Source organism: Notothenia rossii (assembly GCF_949606895.1).
Source record: "Notothenia rossii genome assembly, chromosome: 6".
NCBI lineage: Eukaryota > Metazoa > Chordata > Actinopteri > Perciformes > Nototheniidae > Notothenia > Notothenia rossii.
In genome coordinates this window covers 89381721-89401641 of record NC_136909.1, presented here as the reverse complement: position 1 = coordinate 89401641, position 19921 = coordinate 89381721, and the positions used below count along the sequence as shown (strand labels likewise).

Below are 19921 nucleotides of genomic sequence, written 5' to 3'. Positions count from 1 at the left end.
GGACAGGCTACTTTGTACAGAGTTAATAATAATTGTAATATCAGTCCAGTTATAAACGACATGAATCAAAGTGTTTCTGTATTTTAGTGGTAAAAAAAAGCATTCATCATCAAAATGATTCTATATATATATAATTTACACAGTGCCTGTAAACCGGAGGAGAACGCTGGCATGTCTCCTCCTACTTGAAAGACTACGGAGGGGTAGGGTCTGCAAATGAGTTTATTTGGGGGATGGGCCGGATGCTCTGACCGGTCCACTTCCTCCCCTGCATCGCGTCGAAAATAGACTTTTTTTTGCGGAGCCCAGCGCCGAGACGCTTCTGGGACGCTTCTAGCCGTAACGCGGTGCGTCTGGAGGAATAGCAGCCATTGACTAGAGGGCGGCCGTAACGCGGCGCAGACGGACCCGGTGGAATGGAGGGGTTAGAAAAACGCGTTTTAAGACAAACGTTTACAGGATTTTGTGGACTCTTTTTCTTGCCTTTTTAAAGCTTATTGAGGCCCCCAGGAGACCCAGTTTTAACAGGATCATCTTCCTCATGTCCGTAATTTCCATCCGTGTAACCAAACCTATAAAGCATGGGGTAAACGTTTGTTAAGGTAGGGTAGATTAGGGACGTTTACTGCATTTTTGGGGGGTTTTCTTGGCTTTTTAAAGCTTCTCGAGGCCCCCAGTAGAGCTTCAGTAGCCCCAGTAGAGCTTCAGTAGCCCCAGTAGAGCCTCTGTAGCCCCAGTAGAGCTTCAGTAGCCCCAGTAGAGCTTCAGGAGCCCCAGTAGAGCTTCTGTATCCCCAGTAGAGCTTCAGTAGCCCCAGTAGAGCTTCAGTAGCCCCAGTAGAGCTTCTGGAGCCCCAGTAGAGCTTCAGTAGCCCCAGTAGAGCTTATGTAGCCCCAGTAGAGCTTCAGTAGCCCCAGTAGAGCTTCTGTATCCCCAGTAGAGCTTCAGTAGCCCCAGTAGAGCTTCAGTAGCCCCAGTAGAGCTTCAGTATCCCCAGTAGAGCTTCTGGAGCCCCAGTAGAGCTTCAGTAGCCCCAGTAGAGCTTATGTAGCCCCAGTAGAGCTTCAGTAGCCCCAGTAGAGCTTCTGGAGCCCCAGTAGAGCTTCAGTAGCCCCAGTAGAGCTGCTGTAGCCCCAGTAGAGCTTCAGTATCCCCAGTAGAGCTTATGTAGCCCCAGTAGAGCTTCAGTAGCCCCAGTAGAGCTTATGTAGCCCCAGTAGAGCTTCAGTAGCCCCAGTAGAGCTTATGTAGCCCCAGTAGAGCTTCAGTAGCCCCAGTAGAGCTTATGTAGCCCCAGTAGAGCCTCTGTAGCCCCAGTAGAGCTTCAGTAGCCCCAGTAGAGCTTCTGTAGCCCCAGTAGAGCTTCAGTAGCCCCAGTAGAGCTTCAGTAGCCCCAGTAGAGCTTCAGTAGCCCCAGTAGAGCTTCAGTAGCCCCAGTAGAGCTTCAGTAGCCCCAGTACACTTCTGTAGCCCCAGTAGAGCTTCAGTAGCCCCAGTAGAGCTTATGTAGCCCCAGTAGAGCTTCAGTAGCCCCAGTAGAGCTTCAGTAGCCCCAGTAGAGCTTCAGTAGCCCCAGTAGAGCTTATGTAGCCCCAGTAGAGCTTCTGCAGCCCCAGTAGCCCCAGTGTCCCGCCCTCAGCTTCTGGTTCTGAGCGGAGGCCGGTTCTGGCACCTTTCTGAGCGGCTCATGGTCCCTATTTTTCTTTATGCTTTGACATATCTGTTCTTCTACACACAATGAATATTAAACAGTTACTTATCACTAAGGCGGTGCCGGACCCGGCCCGGATGTGTTTGATATTGTGGTCATTAGAACAGTAGCATCAACACAATGGTCCAATAGACAGGTCCCATTCCATACAGACGGTCCAATAACATCTATAGTACAACATCTACACATCAACTATACATTGTGCGTTTTTTTTTTCTTTGTTATGTTTTCAACGGGGTTAGACTTGGTCACCATTACATCACTGCTGTAAGACTGGGAGGGGGCGGAGCCATGGACACACAGTGAGGGATCAATTAGTGCTGATTAGTACTGTGAATGGCAGTTAAAGAGCAATCAAGTGGTTTATATTGAATTCATGAAAGGCAGGACGCTCAGTAAATGGACTGAGGGAAGGTGGTTACATAGGAGCAGGTAAAGGGACATTTATAATATGTATTTGTCTGGAAATGTAATTATAGCCATTTGGTTAATGAGGTTTTTTAATGAACAGGATCACCCTCATATTTTGTATTTTGGAATATATATTCATGTTTTGTGTGTCACTCTTACTCTACTTATTTAAATCCGTCTTACTAGACTTTGGCTTTTTCCAGGTATTTTACTTTTTCTCAGAATGTTGACTTTTCTTCCAGATCCAGATTTTGTCCGAAGATTTTTTTTTTTTCTCAGATTCAGATTTTTTCCTGTTTTTTCTTAGAAATTGCTTTTTTTCTCATCATTTTGAATTTTTTATGTTTCTTAAACTATTTTTCTCTCAATTCATATTTCTGACTTCATTCATTGTTTTTTCTCAATTTTTGACTTTTGCTGATAATTTGGACTTTATTTCAGATCTTGACTTCTTTCTCAGAATATTTTCTTTTTTCAAGGTTTTGACTTTTTTTCATAATTTCTATTTCTCACTTTTTCTCAGAATTTTTGAAAAGCACTTTGAGTTGCATAAATACAGTCAGCAGTGAGGCTGTCTGTCCATGGCTCTGACAGGGGGGGTTAGGGTGTAGGAGGTAAGGGGGTTAGGGTTTAGGAGGTAAGGGTCTAGGAAAGGAGGACTACGAGAGTTTAGGGTGGAGGACGACAAGGTCACGATACTAAAGGAGTCAGTGCTGAAGTTTACAGTGATCGACTGATTTGAGTCTTATAGGGAGGGGGGACTGTTAGGATATAATGGTGGGGGGGGTATGTTAGGATATGATGGTGGCCTCCATGACTACATCGGGGTTTTCGATGTCGGCTTTACTCTGCACCATCCGGAGCTCCAGCTGGGGGGGGCTGGGCCTCCGACCGGGACCCGCTAACTCTGGATATTACAGATATATAAACAGTGTTAACAGTGAACAGGTGTAGCCAATCAGAACAGCAGAATCAATGTGTGACGAACTACAGATGGTGTAATGTCATTTTTTTTCGAGAATACTGAGAATTTGAAATGTATTCAGATTTAACTTGTTTCTTAAATTTCAAAAAATGTCAGATTTGTAATATTTGTGCATATTTTAACTTTTTTTCAGGTTTTTCACTTTTTTTCTCAGAATATATATTTTTGCCTTTTTCTGAGAATTTTGAATTTACTTTTTTCCAGAATTCATATTTCTGACTTTTTCAAAACAATTGAATTTTTTTCATAATTTTCACTTTTCTTTTGACTTTTTTGTCCAGGTTTTTAACTTTTTCTCTCGGAAATCATTTCTGACTTTTTTTTCCTTCAGATTTGAACTTTTCTTTTTAACAGATTTTGTCTTTGTCCTCAGATTTATTTATGTTTAGGTTTTTTCTCAGATGTTTACTTTTTTTCAGATTTTGACTATTTTATTATGTTTTTTAAATGTTTTCCCAGAATTGATCTTTCTGGATTTTTCCTCAGATTTTGGCATTTCTCTCGAGAATTTTACCTTTTTTCCCGGGTATCGACTTAATTTACTTATTTTTCCGAATTCGGACTTCATATTTCTGACTTTATCTTTCTTCAGATTTGAACTTTTTTTTTTTTTATATTTTGTCTTTTCCTCAGATTTATTTAGGCTTCTTCTCAGAATGTTGAGGTTTTTTCTCAATTTTGGGGGATTTTGAAAATGTGTTTCTCAGATTTTTTGATTTTCAGGTTTGTACTTTTTTAGCTTTCATTTACTTATTTTTCCGAATGAATATTTATGTCTTTTTTCTCAGAATGTTTTTTCTAGAATCTTTTCTCTTTTTCAGACTGACTTCCTTCTCACAAACTTTTGTTCAGATTTTTTACTATTTTCCCAGTTTTTCACTTTTCTAACAGTTCTTGACTTCTTTCTCAGAATATGTAATTTTTCTCAGATTTGGACTGCTTTTGAAAATATTTACTTTTTTTCAGGTTTGGACTTTTTTCGCTTTCATTTTCTAATTTTCCCAAATTAATATTTCAGACTTTTTTTCTGATTTTTTTTTAAAATATTAAACATATTTTCCCAGTTTTTAACTTTTCTAACAGATCTTGACTTCTTTCTCTGAATGTTGACTTTTTTCGCTTTCATTTACCTTTTTTTCAGAATGAATATTTCTGACTTTTTTCTTCGAGTTTCCTCAGGATTCAGATTAAAAACACTAATATTTATTTTCACCGTTAACCATCTCATTTATTTACAATTCTATTGCGTGTTTCAGTGACTACAGGACAGGACTTCTGACATAACTTTTGACATAATTTCTAAAAAATTGAATAAAAATTAAATAAATTCAAGCCAAGTCAAATATCTAATTGGCTTAGTATTAAGGATTTAATTAGAAGCATTATTTCTCTTACCGTGAGCGTATGCAATGGTCCTCTTGATGACATGGTGCATCACTGAAAACGTCTTGTCACAGGCCATCTGAAGGACAGTACGTTAGGTTATTATATTTAGCATTGTTAGCTGTTGGGAAGATACAGAATGTTTTCTTCCAATATGAGAGTCGACATGATAACAAATGTATCCCAACTGCAGCTGAGTACATGACAGGATGTATGATTACCTAGAAGAGCACCAGAGGCCTGTACTACGAAGCTGGATGTTCTCTTAGCGGCTAACTTCAGGTAAACTCAGGGTTTCCGGTCCTACGAAGCTGGTTCTCTTTTTAGCAGGCTAGATCTCCATGGTAACTGATGCTGAGCGGCTAACCTGCCCCGGAGCAGGTTAGGTTGCAGGCTCAGAGCTCAACTCAGTGAAAGCACTGCCTGCTGACCAATCAGAGCTCAGTGTGCAGAGTTTAAAGCGATCAAGTCATATTACAGGAGAAAGGAAATACAGAAAAGCTGCCGTTGCAGGAAAGACGGCCGGCAGAAATCAGCGACTGTGTGAACGTGAACATTAATAGAATATCACCTCCCATCTTCAGAGCAATCTGACTCTTAGAACATTAGCGTTAAGAAAGCTTACTTAAATATCTGCCACAACATAAGTAACCGGATCAGAGTAACATTAAGTACAGTCCGCGGCATATCACATCATAATGTATCATCTCCTTATCTGAGTCAGCTGAGCCGTATCTGGCCGTGCAACACTCACAGTGTCACATACTGTATGCAGAAGGATTATTTGAAGCAACACATTAAGTTGAGGAAACACTCGAGACAAATGTAATGAAAGTCAGATGGTGTCTTAGACGGGGCAGTGATATCATAAACCTGTTCATGTACGCATTCAAACACTTGTTCTGTTACCAGCTGTATTCACCTTGCAGGTGCAGCTATGTGGCTTTGATCCTGGATCAAGTGTTTAAGTCATGGATGTTTAAAGTTTAACTTCTTCATATGTCTAATATTATAGTTGACTTTTCATTCAGGAAGTATGACGCTGCGCTGTCAGTACGCTTCTCCATGTTTGTGATTGGTCGAATGCTCCAGATACCACCCCTTTCATGTGAACGCGCACCTAACTAGATAGGACACGGCTGGCTTGAGCGATCCACTTGATAACCCACGTTGTAGGACCGTTTAGCGAGAGCGCGTATGTTTTGGATTAGGCCAACCGGCTAACTCAAACATATCCAGGTTAGGTTGAACCAGCTTCGTAGCACAGGCATCAGGACTGTTTGAGGCATATGATAGCTATGTGATTAACATGATGATTCAGCCTCTATGGAGAGAGACATATAACAAGCATGCTCATTTCTGACGTGGAGCTAATCTGAAGTAAACATTGAATACTGCTTTCTATTCCTCCATCTTGTGACTGTGGAACTCCCTCTCTTGGATATCAGCATGTGAAGGACACTGTTCAGGAACTAGTTGATGCTCTGTATGTGATGACTACTTCCATTCTGGAGAGGATCACAGATACATGGATCCTGAGATTCAAGCTCGAGCCGGGGACCAGGGAGAGTTCTCTAACAGAATGGGCATCAGATGAAAGGGGGGCAGCTCTGGCTCACCTTCAGGTCTTTGGGGTGGTGATGAGTCCACGCTAGCAGCATCGCAGCAAACAGGTCTCCGGTTCCTACAAACACTGCGTCCACTTTAGGGACGTCTATCCGGACTCGCTGCGTCTTCCTGCTGCCGTCCGGACGCACTGAGACGCAAAACACACAACAAACAACAAACACACAACAGACACACATCACAACAAACAAACAACAAACAACACAACATGTCAGAGAGGTTACTTTAGTTTGCTAGTCTGACAAATATATACCTGGACAGGACAAATGGTGCGTTCAAATACAGTCAGAGGAATACATGGAGAGATAGTGTGATGGTGCGTTCAAAGACAGTCAGAGGAATACATAGAGAGATAGTGTGATGGTGCGTTCAAAGACAGTGAGAGGAATACATAGAGAGAGATAGTGTGATGGTGCATTCAAAGACAGTTAGAGGAATACATAGAGAGATAGTGTGATGGTGCGTTCAAAGACAGTGAGAGGAATACATAGAGAGATAGCGTGATGGTGCGTTCAAAGACAGTCAGAGGAATACATAGAGAGATAGTGTGATGGTGCGTTCAAAGACAGTTAGAGGAATACATAGAGAGAGATGGTGTGATGGTGCGTTCAAAGACAGTCAGAGGAATACATAGAGAGATCGTGTGATGGTGCGTTCAAAGACAGTGAGAGGAATACATAGAGAGATAGTGTGATGGTGCATTCAAAGACAGTTAGAGGAATACATAGAGAGATAGTGTGATGGTGCGTTCAAAGACAAACAGAGGAATATAGAGAGATAGTGTGATGGTGCGTTCAAAGACAGTTAGAGGAATACATAGTGAGATAGTGTGATGGTGCGTTCAAAGACAGTAGGAGGAATACATAGAGAGATAGTGTGATGGTGCATTCAAAGACAGTAGGAGGAATACATAGAGAAATAGTGTGATGGTGCGTTCAAAGACAGTGAGAGGAATACATAGAGAGATAGTGTGATGGTGCGTTCAAAGACAGTTAGAGGAATACATAGAGAGATAGTGTGATGGTGCGTTCAAAGACAGTTAGAGGAATACATAGAGAGATAGTGTGATGGTGCGTTCAAAGACAGTTAGAGGAATACATAGAGAGATAGTGTGATGGTGCGTTCAAAGACAGTTAGAGGAATATAGAGAGAGATAGTGTGATGGTGCGTTCAAAGACAGTTAGAGGAATACATCGAGAGATAGTGTGATGGTGCGTTCAAAGACAGTTAGAGGAATACATAGAGAGATAGTGTGATAGTGCGTTCAAAGACAGTTAGAGGAATAGATAGAGAGATAGTGTGATGGTGCGTTCAAAGACAGTGAGAGGAATAGATAGAGAGATAGTGTGATGGTGCGTTCAAAGACAGTTAGAGGAATACATAGAGAGATAGTGTGATGGTGCGTTCAAAGACAATCAGAGGAATACATAGAGAGATAGTGTGATGGTGCGTTCAAAGACAGTTAGAGGAATATAGAGAGATAGTGTGATGGTGCGTTCAAAGACAGTTAGAGGAATATAGAGATAATGTGATGGTGCGTTCAAAGACAGTTAGAGGAATACATAGAGAGATAGTGTGATGGTGCGTTCAAAGACAGTTAGAGGAATATAGAGAGAGATAGTGTGATGGTGCGTTCAAAGACAGTTAGAGGAATACATAGAGAGATAGTGTGATGGTGCGTTCAAAGACAGTTAGAGGATTATAGAGAGAGATGATGTGACGGTTCTTTACCGTGGCGCTGGCTGCCCAGAGACACCAGGAAGCGATCCCCTAGTCTGGACGGGAGGTCGGAGGACGTGATGACCACCGTGTCGGGACCCATGGCGTGAAGCAGGTCCATCACCTGCAAGAGAAACGAGACATAGAGAAACCATCAAGCAGCTGATTCTCCCAGTGAACAGCAAGACTCAAGATTCAAGGCTTTTATTGTCACGTGTACATAGCTACAGTGTAGTTATGACGATTAAAATCTGAGGTCAAACTCTATAGCCCCTCCCCCTTCAGGAAGGAGAACTGAGAACTTCCACACCACCACTATGTGCACAATAAATACCATCATTACAAAACACTCTCTGTTGGAAGAGGCAATAGCCCGCCACGAAGCAGCTGATACTGGGAGTAAGCTCGTGATTGTTTTCATGATTGATAACTTGTTTGTCAATTTAGCCGGGTTGTAACGATGTTAAAAACAAAAACAAACAATAATAATAACAAAGAGAAGCAACATTTGAAAATACAAAATACATTCTCAAATAGTTTCTGCTCAAAAGGGAAGAGAAGAAGAAGCTTCAACACTTTTCTGGTCCTCCTCTAGCGATTTTCTATTCATGAAAATCAAAGTTCAGGTCATCGTCACCCGTGATATTTGACTCATTGTTTTAAACAAATCATTCCTTTGTACAAAACAAACAAAAACGAATGATCTTTACAGGTAAACCAAAACCGTCAACAAGCCTGAGTTCACAGGTCCTGCTCATGACACTCAGGGTTTGGTTTCTGAATCAGAGTTCTAGTTCAGATAAAGTGTCACGGCTCATCGTTGCAGTTATTCCACAGATGAGCACCTTTTGATGCGATGTTTGGAATTTGTTCGTATGGGTGGTTTTTTGAAAATGCAGTTTCCTCTTAACATGTGTATGTTTTCTCTCCGTGTGAAAAGTCCCTGGATATCATGAGGTAATTATTGATTTGCGGCTTTGAACATAATTTGGATAGTTTTATAGTCAACCAGAGGCCGGTTCAACAGATCCTGGATATGTTTGAGTTAGCCGGTTTACCTAACCCCAAACAAACGCACTCTCGCTAAGCGGTCCGATGACGCTGGATATCAACTCGTTACCTCAAGCCAGGGTTTCTCTGTCCGGCTGAGTGCGCGTTCACATGAAAGGGGCGTGGCTAGCAACATTTGACCAATCACAAACATGGAGAAGCGTACTGACAGCGCAGCGTCATACTTCCTGAATGAAAAGTCACCATCTGACTTTCATTACATTTGACTCGAGTGTTTCCTCAACTTAATGTGTTGCTTCAAATAATCCTTCTGCATCCAGTATGTGACACTGTGAGTGTTGCACGGCCAGATACGGCTCAGCTGACTCAGATAAGGAGATGATACATGATGATGTGATATGCCGCGGACTGTACTTAATGCTACTCTGATCCGGTTACTTATGTTGTGGCAGATATTTAAGTAAGCTTTCTTAACGCTAATGTTCTAATAGTCAGATTGCTCTGAAGATGGGAGGTGATATTCTATTAATGTTCACGTTCACACAGTCGCTGATTTTTGCCGGCCGTCTTTCCTGCAACGGCAGCTTTTCTGTATTTCCTTTCTCCTGTAATATGACTTGATCGCTTTAAACTCCTCACACTGAGCTCTGATTGGTGAGCAGGCAGTGCTTTCACTGAGTTGAGCTCTTAGCCTGCAACCTAACCTGCTCCGGGGCAGGTTAGCCGCTCAGCATCAGTTACCATGGAGATCTAGCCTGCTAAAAAGAGAACCAGCTTCGTAGGACCGGAGACCCAGAGTTAACCTGAAGTTAGCCGCTAAGAGAACATCCTGCTTCGTAGTACAGGCCTCTGGTCTTGTCGTTTTAGTGTTTTTAGTTTGATAAACAATCGATTTGTTGCTTCTCTGTACGTGGTTGTATGTATATTTCGTATGGCTCTTTTTTGCAGGATGAAGATAGGATGTGTGTTTGTTGTATGTGTGTTCAAACCTCCACACAGTGCAGCATGTATGGAGGTATGAAGGAGCAGCATCAACAAGGAAGCTTGATTCCACAGTCTTTGGCTTTATTCAGAATTGCTATTGATTTGGATATGTTGGCTTTGATATAACTTATATGTGGTTTCCAACTTCATGTATTGCCTCTCATTATCATTGGTTTTGTTTGCGTTCAATGTTCATTTATTTTGGTCAAACCAGATCTTCGCCCTGCTCAATAGGATGAAGGGTTGTATAGCGAGAGGAGTTTTACCTCCACAGCGTCTTTCTCCGTGGTGATGGTTTTCCCCGTCAACAATCTGAAACACAGACGCACACGTCCTGTTAGAGGACTGGGAGTTACAGAAAGAGAGGAACTATTCAATGACAGCGAGTGGCCGCTGCTGCACTCACTCAGCCTCAAACTGGTTGGGGGTGATGATGTCCGCCACAGGGACCACTTTGTTCTTGTAGACCGGGTACAGGTTCTGAGGGACGTACTGAGGACACACACACACACACACACACACACACACACACACACACACACACACACACACACACACACACACACACACACACACACACACACACACACACACACACACACACACACACACACACACACACACACACACACACACACACACACACACACACAGACACACACACACACACACACACACACACACACACACACGGTTAACACACAGATAATGCTGTAAAGGCATCTGACACTGTGGGCCTCTCCTCAGACTGAACCTGTTCACATGACTTCCTGAGTGTTTGTTGACAGACACTTCTACATTGAGCCAGGATAGCCTCGTATTTCTGTCTGCAGGACGTGACTGTGAGCAGAGCAGCTGCATGTCAGCCTGATCCTTCCCATCATCAGGGGGGTTTCTATAGGATGAGTTCTGTGTCTCTGATCTTGTTTATAAGATATATCAACAACAACATGACACCCGTATACAAGATGTCTCCGGACGTCAACAACAACATGACGTCGGAGCTCCGTAAAAACAAAGCTGTGTCTGCGTCTGACGCTCCGTTTGATACTCGGATTTCTGGAGGAATTAAACAGATTTTGAGAAACGGAGATCTTTTTCTGATCTCTTTAACACGGGGGAAACCCCGGTGCAGCCCCTGCTACCCCGCGCACACATTACTTCATGTTCTTAATAACCCGTATCAGTTTGGAGATATTGCCGCATCATTTGGATATGTGTATTGAAATGAAATCACGTTAAAACATTTGAATTTTGTTGTTGGTGTTGTTGTTGGTATTTACATGGAGAGAAGCCAGTAGTTTGAGTGACACGAGTAAAGACCAATGATGCCGCGGTACACACTCCTTTATGGTCACATCTCTGGGACACTCTGCAGGAGTCACTGTGGTGAAACCCCGTTTGAATGATCCTGTGATTAAACCAATGAATCAATCAGTGGACTAACGTGTCCTCAGTGCAGAGCAGCCTCAGTGATTAATGAATCCTCCTGAAGCTGAAGGAAGAACAGAAGTGTGTGGGCTCAGCTGGCTATAACTGATCAGAATATGATGCTAATCCCCCAAAATGCACGTCTGCACATTGTGTGACACACACACACACACACACACACACACACACACACACACACACACACACACACACACACACACACACACACACACACACACACACACACACACACACACACACACACACACACACACACACACACACACACACACACACACACACACACACACACACACTGCGTATTTCTGTCAGATCACTGTAATCCATGTGTCAGTGGGAAATGAGACCTCCCACTGAAACCCCCACACACACACTTAGTTTAAAGGCACAGTACTCCCTTTTAAACATACATCTGACAACAGCATTAACACACACACACACACACACACACACACACACACACACACACACACACACACACACACACACACACACACACACACACACACACACACACACACACACACACACACACACACACACACACACACACACACACACACACACACACACACACACACACACACACACACACACACACACACACACACACACACACACACACACACACACACACACACACACACACACACAGCTGGTCTCACCATAGATCCATGGTCCCCGAGGACAGGGTCACACACTGGAAACACAAACAGAGACGATAGAAAGTCACTTCCTGCAGCTGATTCCTCACAGGGGGCCCAGAGTTTGGGGCCGATATGAGAGGAGCTGTGTGAATATGAAGCTGATGTAATATGTACATGTGTACGTTTTTGTCAGACCGCCAAGCCCTACGAATGGGAAATGGGAACAGTGAACTGAAACAGTAAAGTGCCTGAAACTACAAACCATAATCTGAAACATGAGTGATAAATATCGGGATAGTTTCTAATTGAAGTCTCTCTCGGTTGGCTCCCAGGCTTCTTCACACCTTTCACACAGACTGGCTTCCTTCTGCTTTCTCCACACTCAGAACACTGTGACTGTTCTCAGGCAGACCATCATCCAGATGGTACTGGTTATAACTAACTGTGTGTTTTCTGTTGTAACCTGGTCAGATCGTTCACTACATGCTGCTGCAAAGGCTCCGTCCTCCCAGCTGGAAATAGATCTGTTAAATGCTTTATTGAATAACACAGCGTTGGTTTAAACCTCATGAATATATCAGTGTGCGTTCTCTCACCGTACACCAGGTTGGGGTTGGCTCTCTTCAGCTCCTGGACGATGTCCACCACCATCTCCAGGAAGGACGTGTCTCTGGTGTACCCTGGAAACACAGCAATAAAGTTATCAGATGATAACCTGATCAGTCATTGCACTGTGTATAAAGAAACAGTTCTGCTACTCCACTGCAGTTTTTACAGTAAAAAAGATAAAGGGGACGAGATTAAGCACGACTCATCTAATGGATCTAAACGTGTTTGTTCTCCTGTTGGGCTGATTTTGATGAAGTTGTAGCAAACTCCAAACTACCGTGTTTGATCATAATAATGTCAGAAATAGATCCAGCATCCTCAAGAACCTCCAACACCCTAACTGTCCAAATCAATCTCAACACGTCCAGGTTCACAGGGGCAGCAGGTATATTCAACATCACCTTAAATCAGACTGCAGTGTGTGTGTGTGTGTGTGTGTGTGTGTGTGTGTGTGTGTATAGGACGAGGTGTTCACCTGTTAACACGTAGTCGTACTTGTGCACGTTGTTCAGTTTGATTCCTTCGTACAGAACGTGGAGCTCATCGGCCGTCAGAACCTGACCCCTCCAGTGAGAGTAACCTGCAGAGAGGACACACACACTCTTTACAAGACTTTTCAGACACACACACACACACACACACACACACACACACACACACACACACACACACACACACACACACACACACACACACACACACACACACACACACACACACACACACACCTCCCCCTATAGATACTCCTGATTGTTTGCGGGTTAGGGCATCAGCGCAGGAATGTAGGAAGGTGCTTTGCATCTCGATCTTTCACACACTAGACCTCTGATGGGTTGATATACAAATGAAACATGCATCAGGCAAACTAAATGGTAAATGGAGCGTATTATAAAGCGCTTCATCCAGTCTTTACAACCCCTCAAAGTGCCTTACGTACACAGCTCATTTGATAGAAAGTCAAACTGCCGCTGAGGCACCAGATGATCCGTTTGTGCATTTATTTGCATTTAGCAATATGAACCTATGTTTCCTATAACTGTCCTGAGCCTCTCCTCAGGCCTCCTTCTGCTTTTTCCTGTGCTAAAAAAACATGTTCCTACTGGAGCTCTACTCCCACCTCCACCTGTCTCTAATGTCTGCAACTACAGCAGGTGCTCAAAGAGGCGCAGTGGGCTGTAGCCCCATTACAACCCACTGGGTGCTGGGTCAGGGTCTCCTGTCCCGTCCCCCTGGTGGGAGGATTTTATGTATTTTTGTAGCGCTATGAGTAGCTAGTGTTGTCTCTTTAGTCCAACATTAAACATGCTTTAACTGGAGAAGTTAAAACCAGTCCAAAAACGCCACTGGCTGCACGAGAGCTCTGGAGGAATGTGAGGAGACTGCTAATGTAAAACTATGTGTGTGTGTGTGTGTGTGTGTGTGTGTGTGTGTGACATGCTTGCTTCAGGTGAGTCACAGCCCCGTCACGAAGGGGGGAGGGGGGAGAGGGGGTCCTTGTCGCTAAGCAACAAGCCGGGAAAAAGCCAAAGGGGCTAAGAAAGAGAGATCAGTAGTCAGAGCGTTGTGTGTGTGTGTGTGTGTGTGTGTGTGTGTGTGTGTGTGTGTGTGTGTGTGTGTGTGTGTGCGTGCGTGCGTGCGTGTGTGTGTGTACAGATAAGAGCTGCTTCTGTCGTCACCACTGTCGCAATTTACCACGTCTGCTGCTGCCTCTCCTCTTTAACTCCCTTCTTAATATAAAATATCTCCCTCTCTCGTCTCAGATACGTCACACTGAGTTACACACGCTCTCCTTGAAGAAATTGCAAATGTGAGAATCCAAAACACGAGATCTGATTAGAGCGGCAGCAGAGACTCAGGGATGCTTTCATGGTAAGGTCAGTGAGACAATTCACTCCAGAGATTTAGCTGCAGCTAATCTGTACCAGAGGCCCAACAAACACTGACCCCTGATATCAAAGGTTATTCTGATCTTTTCTGACATTTCTGTGTTGGTCCCTGAAGGAAGCATCTCCATGGTCCAATGGGATGTTTTCATGTGAACTAGGATTATTGGAGAAAATAATCTCTGTGTCAAACAAACGTGTATGATACTGTCCCGTTTATTTCAGCAGGATAATCTCCACATATTAACACCACTTCATGATTTCTGAAGTAAAAAAGCTAATGTTGGGCTATAAAGGAACTACAGCACGGTCACAAGACTTCACCACCGCTAAGCTAAAGGAGGCTAATGTTGGGCTATAAAGGAACTACAGCACGGTCACAAGACTTCACCACCGCTAAGCTAAAGGAGGCTAATGTTGGGCTATAAAGGAACTACAGCACGGTCACATGACTTCACGTCTCCACCGCTAAGCTAAAGGAGGCTAATGTTGGGCTATAAAGGAACTACAGCACGGTCACATGAGTTCACGTCACCACCGCTAAGCTAAAGGAGGCTAATGTTGGGCTATAAAGGAACTACAGCACGGTCACATGACTTCACGTCTCCACCGCTAAGCTAAAGGAGGCTAATGTTGGGCTATAAAGGAACTACAGCACGGTCACATGAGTTCACGTCACCACCGCTAAGCTAAAGGAGGCTAATGTTGGGCTATAAAGGAACTACAGCACGGTCACATGACTTCACGTCACCACCGCTAAGCTAAAGGTGGCTAATGTTGGGCTATAAAGGAACTACAGCACGGTCACAAGACTTCACCACCGCTAAGCTAAAGGAGGCTAATGTTGGGCTATAAAGGAACTACAGCACGGTCACATGACTTCACGTCTCCACCGCTAAGCTAAAGGTGGCTAATGTTGGGCTATAAAGGAACTACAGCACGGTCACATGACTTCACGTCTCCACCGCTAAGCTAAAGGAGGCTAATGTTGGGCTATAAAGGAACTACAGCACGGTCACATGACTTCACGTCACCACCGCTAAGCTAAAGGAGGCTAATGTTGGGCTATAAAGGAACTACAGCACGGTCACATGACTTCACGTCACCACCGCTAAGCTAAAGGAGGCTAATGTTGGGCTATATCAATCAATCAATCAATGTTTATTTATATAGCCCAATATCACAAATGTTACATTTGTCTCAGTGGACTTCACAGTTTGTACAGAATATCAGTATGACAATATGACACCCTCTGTCCTTAGACCCTCTGTCCTTAGACCCTCTGTCCTTAGACCCTCTGTCCTTAGACCCTCACATCGTACAAGGAAAAACTTCCAGAGAAACCCCACAGTTTAAAGGGGAACATGGGAGAAACCTCAGGGAGAGCAACAGAGGAGGGATCCCTCTCCCAGGACGGACAGACGTGCAATAGATGCCGTGTGTAAATTGAAAAGATAATACATTTACAACATAGGTAGACCAAATGTTTGAAAATGCATGTGTGTATAATAGGAAGATGAATCCACGAGGATATCCATCCAGGACTTATGATCCAGGACCATAGCCACGACTCAAGATCCAGGACTCGCGATCCATGACACAGGACCGCAGGATCATCCATGACTCCGGATCCCGGCGTATATAGACACCAAAAAGAAAGACATTTGGGGAAGCTGGGTTAATCGGAACATGAGAGTACACAGGTATAGACAGAGAGAAGGAAGAAGTAAGATGTCCCCCGACAAACTAAGCCTATATCAGCAAAACTAGGGGCTGAATCTAATCAGCCCTAACTATAAGCTTTATCAAAAAGGAAGGTCTTAAGCGCACTCTTAAAAACGGATAGGGTGTCTGCCGTCCGAACACAAACTGGAAGCTGATTCCACAAAAGTGGAGCTTGATAAGAAAAGGCTCTGGCTCCCATTGTACTTTTAGAGACTCTAGGAACAACCAACAACCCTGCATTCTTGGAACGCAATGCCCTAGTAGGACAATAGGGTATAATGAGTTCTTTAAGGTAAGATGGCGCCTGCCCATTAAGGGCTTTGTAGGCGAGAAGAAGAATTTTAAATTCTATCCTGTGTTCTATAGGGAGCCAGTGTAAGGCAGCCAGAACAGGAGTAATGTGGTCCCTTTTCCTAACTCTGGTTAGTACACGAGCTGCAGCATTTTGAATCAGCTGAAGCGACTTGACTGACTTCTTGGTACACCCTGATAATAAGGAGTTACAATAATCCAGCCTTGAAGTAACAAATGCATGGACTAGTTTCTCTGCATCGTTTTGAGGCAAGATATGCCTGATTTTTGCAATGTTACGTAGATGGAAGTAGGCGGTCCTTGAAATTGATTTTATGTGGGCGTTAAAGGATAAATCCTGATCAAATATAACACCAAGATTCCTTACAGTCTCACTGGAGGCCAAATTAATGCCATCCATAGTTAATATATCTTTAGATAATTTGTTTCGTAGATTCTTTGGGCCATGTACAATAACTTCAGTTTTGTTCGTGTTTAACATCAAAAAATGTAAGGTCATCCACGTTTTTAAGTCCTTGAGGCAGTCTTGAATTTTATTTAGATGATTAATTTCATCAGGCTTGATTGATAAATATAGTTGAGTATCATCCGCATAACAATGAAAGTTTACAGAATGATTCCTTATAATATTGCCTAACGGAAGCATATATAGGGTGAACAAAATAGGTCCAAGCACTGAGCCCTGTGGCACTCCATGGCTAACTTTGGTTTGCATGGAAGATTCATCGTTGACACGTACAAACTGAGAGCGTTCAGATAGATAAGACCTAAACCAGCCTAAAGCAGTTCCCTGTATGCCAACTAAGTGCTCTAGTCTTTGCAATAGGATATCATGGTCGATAGTATCAAATGCAGCACTAAGATCGAGCAAGACAAGAATAGAGACAAGTCCCTTGTCAGAGGCTATTAGAATGTCATTTGTGACTTTAACCAGAGCTGTCTCTGTGCTATGTTGTGTTCTAAAGCCAGACTGAACATCTTCAAATAAATCATAGTTTTTTAAGTAATCACACAGCTGTTTTGCGACTGCTTTCTCAAGAATTTTTGAGAGGAACGGAAGATTAGAAATAGGTCTATAGTTGGCTAAAACCTCTGGATCGAGGTTGTGCTTTTTAAGAAGCGGTTTTATCACTGCTACTTTGAATGATTGTGGAACATAGCCTGATAATAAAGACATATTCATAATATTTAATAAAGAAGTGCTAATTAATGGAAAAACTTATTTTAACAGCTTAGTTGGAATCGGGTCTAAGATACACGTTGATGGTTTAGAAGAGAGAATCATTGCATTTAATTGTTCAAGGTTTATGGCTGAAAAGCATTCTAGTTTATAAAGGAACTACAGCACGGTCACATGACTTCACGTCACCACCGCTAAGCTAAAGGAGGCTAATGTTGGGCTATAAAGGAACTACAGCACGGTCACATGACTTCACGTCACCACCGCTAAGCTAAAGGAGGCTAATGTTGGGCTATAAAGGAACTACAGCACGGTCACATGACTTCAGGTCACCACCGCTAAGCTAAAGGAGGCTAATGTTGGGCTATAAAGGAACTACAACACGGTCACATGACTTCACGTCACCACCACTAAGCTAAAGGAGGCTAATGTTGGGCTATAAAGGAACAACAGCACGGTCACATGACTTCACGTCACCACCGCTAAGCTAAAGGAGGCTAATGTTGGGCTATAAAGGAACTACAACACGGTCACATGACTTCACGTCACCACCACTAAGCTAAAGGAGGCTAATGTTGGGCTATAAAGGAACAACAGCACGGTCACATGACTTCACGTCACCACCGCTAAGCTAAAGGAGGCTAATGTTGGGCTATAACGGAACTACAGCACGGTCACATGACTTCACGTCACCACCGCTAAGCTAAAGGAGGCTAATGTTGGGCTATAAAAGGAACTACAGCACGGTCACATGTAATCATTTTAAAATAAGCCCAAAAAAATGTTTAGGTAAGTTTCCAACAACAGAGACAGTTGTCCATCTTTATATCACCAAGCGCTCCGTCCCAGCTGTGTGCGTCACTCTTTAGTGTCCCCTGGTCTCCAGCTGTGTGCGTCACTCTTTGGTGTCCCCTGGTCTCCAGCTGCTTGCGTCACTTTTTAGTGTCCCCTGGTCTCCCAGCTGTGTGCGTCACTCTTTAGTGTCCCCTGGTCTCCAGCTGTGTGCGTCACTCTTTAGTGTCCCCTGGTCTCCCAGCTGTGTGCGTCACTCTTTAGTGTCCCCTGGTCTCCAGCTGTGTGCGTCACTCTTTAGTGTCCCCTGGTCTCCAGCTGTGTGCGTTACTCTTTGATGTCCCCTGGTCTCCAGCTGTGTGCGTTACTCTTTAGTGTCCCCTGGTCTCCAGCTGTGTGCGTCACTCTTTAGTGTCCCCTGGTCTCCAGCTGTGTGCGTCACTCTTTAGTGTCCCCTGGTCTCCCAGCTGTGTGTCACTCTTTAGTGTCCCCTGGTCTCCCAGCTGTGTGCGTCACTCTTTGATGTCCCCTGGTCTCCCAGCTGTGTGCGTCACTCTTTAGTGTCCCCTGGTCTCCAGCTGTGTGCGTCACTCTTTAGTGTCCCCTGGTTTCCAGCTGTGTGCGTCACTCTTTAGTGTCCCCTGGTCTCCCAGCTGTGTGCGTCACTCTTTAGTGTCCCCTGGTCTCCAGCTGTGTGCGTCACTCTTTAGTGTCCCCTGGTCTCCAGCTGTGTGCGTCACTCTTTAGTGTCCCCTGGTCTCCCAGCTGTGTGCGTCACTCTTTAGTGTCCCCTGGTCTCCAGCTGTGTGCGTCACTCTTTAGTGTCCCCTGGTTTCCAGCTGTGTGCGTCACTCTTTGATGTCCCCTGGTCTCCCAGCTGTGTGCGTCACTCTTTAGTGTCCCCTGGTCTCCAGCTGTGTGCGTCACTCTTTAGTGTCCCCTGGTCTCCAGCTGTGTGCGTCACTCTTTAGTGTCCCCTGGTCTCTCAGCTGTGTGCGTCACTCTTTGATGTCCCCTGGTCTCCCAGCTGTGTGCGTCACTCTTTAGTGTCCCCTGGTCTCCAGCTGTGTGCGTCACTCTTTAGTGTCCCCTGGTCTCCGTTGTGTTCTGAGCTTCTTGCAGAATTTGGTTTCTGCAGTTTTTAGTAAACGCTGCGCATGTTTCCTCAAGTTGCTGAAGGTTTTCTAAATGCTGTGTGTTGTCAAGTTGTGTCTTCATCTGTTTTGGGAAACCTTTTACTCTAAACTCTGTCACATTGTGCTGATCCTCAGTATGATGTTATATTTACTGAGAAGCAACAGCTGTGCAGATGTGTTTGTGTTCTCAGCTGATTCATGCAGGGGGGGAACACACTGCTCATTCAAGGGACTGCAAATCACATCAAAATATGACGGGTTGTGTGACACCGAGGGGAACATGAATGAATACTAACTGCATCTTTGCTGCTTCAAAACCAGACAGAAAGCCGCTGTCAGATTCTGGGTTCAGCTT

General features: G+C 44.0%; 1 protein-coding gene across 1 annotated transcript in view; it reads right to left on the bottom strand.

Annotated features, from left to right (window-relative positions):
- Nucleotides 1-1879: 1879 nt before the first annotated feature.
- LOC307044256 (pyridoxal kinase-like) overlaps nt 1880-19921 on the bottom strand; it is a 31063-nt gene continuing 13021 nt past the window's right edge. The window contains exons 3-11 of the mRNA XM_079689343.1: nt 13014-13118; nt 12526-12609; nt 11948-11982; nt 10237-10322; nt 10097-10142; nt 7848-7959; nt 6110-6246; nt 4503-4569; nt 1880-3029 (exon numbers count right to left, since the gene is read on the bottom strand). Of these exons, the coding sequence (XP_079545469.1) occupies nt 2914-3029; nt 4503-4569; nt 6110-6246; nt 7848-7959; nt 10097-10142; nt 10237-10322; nt 11948-11982; nt 12526-12609; nt 13014-13118 (788 nt within the window). The 3' untranslated portion in view covers nt 1880-2913. The remainder of the gene's footprint in view (nt 3030-4502; nt 4570-6109; nt 6247-7847; nt 7960-10096; nt 10143-10236; nt 10323-11947; nt 11983-12525; nt 12610-13013; nt 13119-19921) is intronic.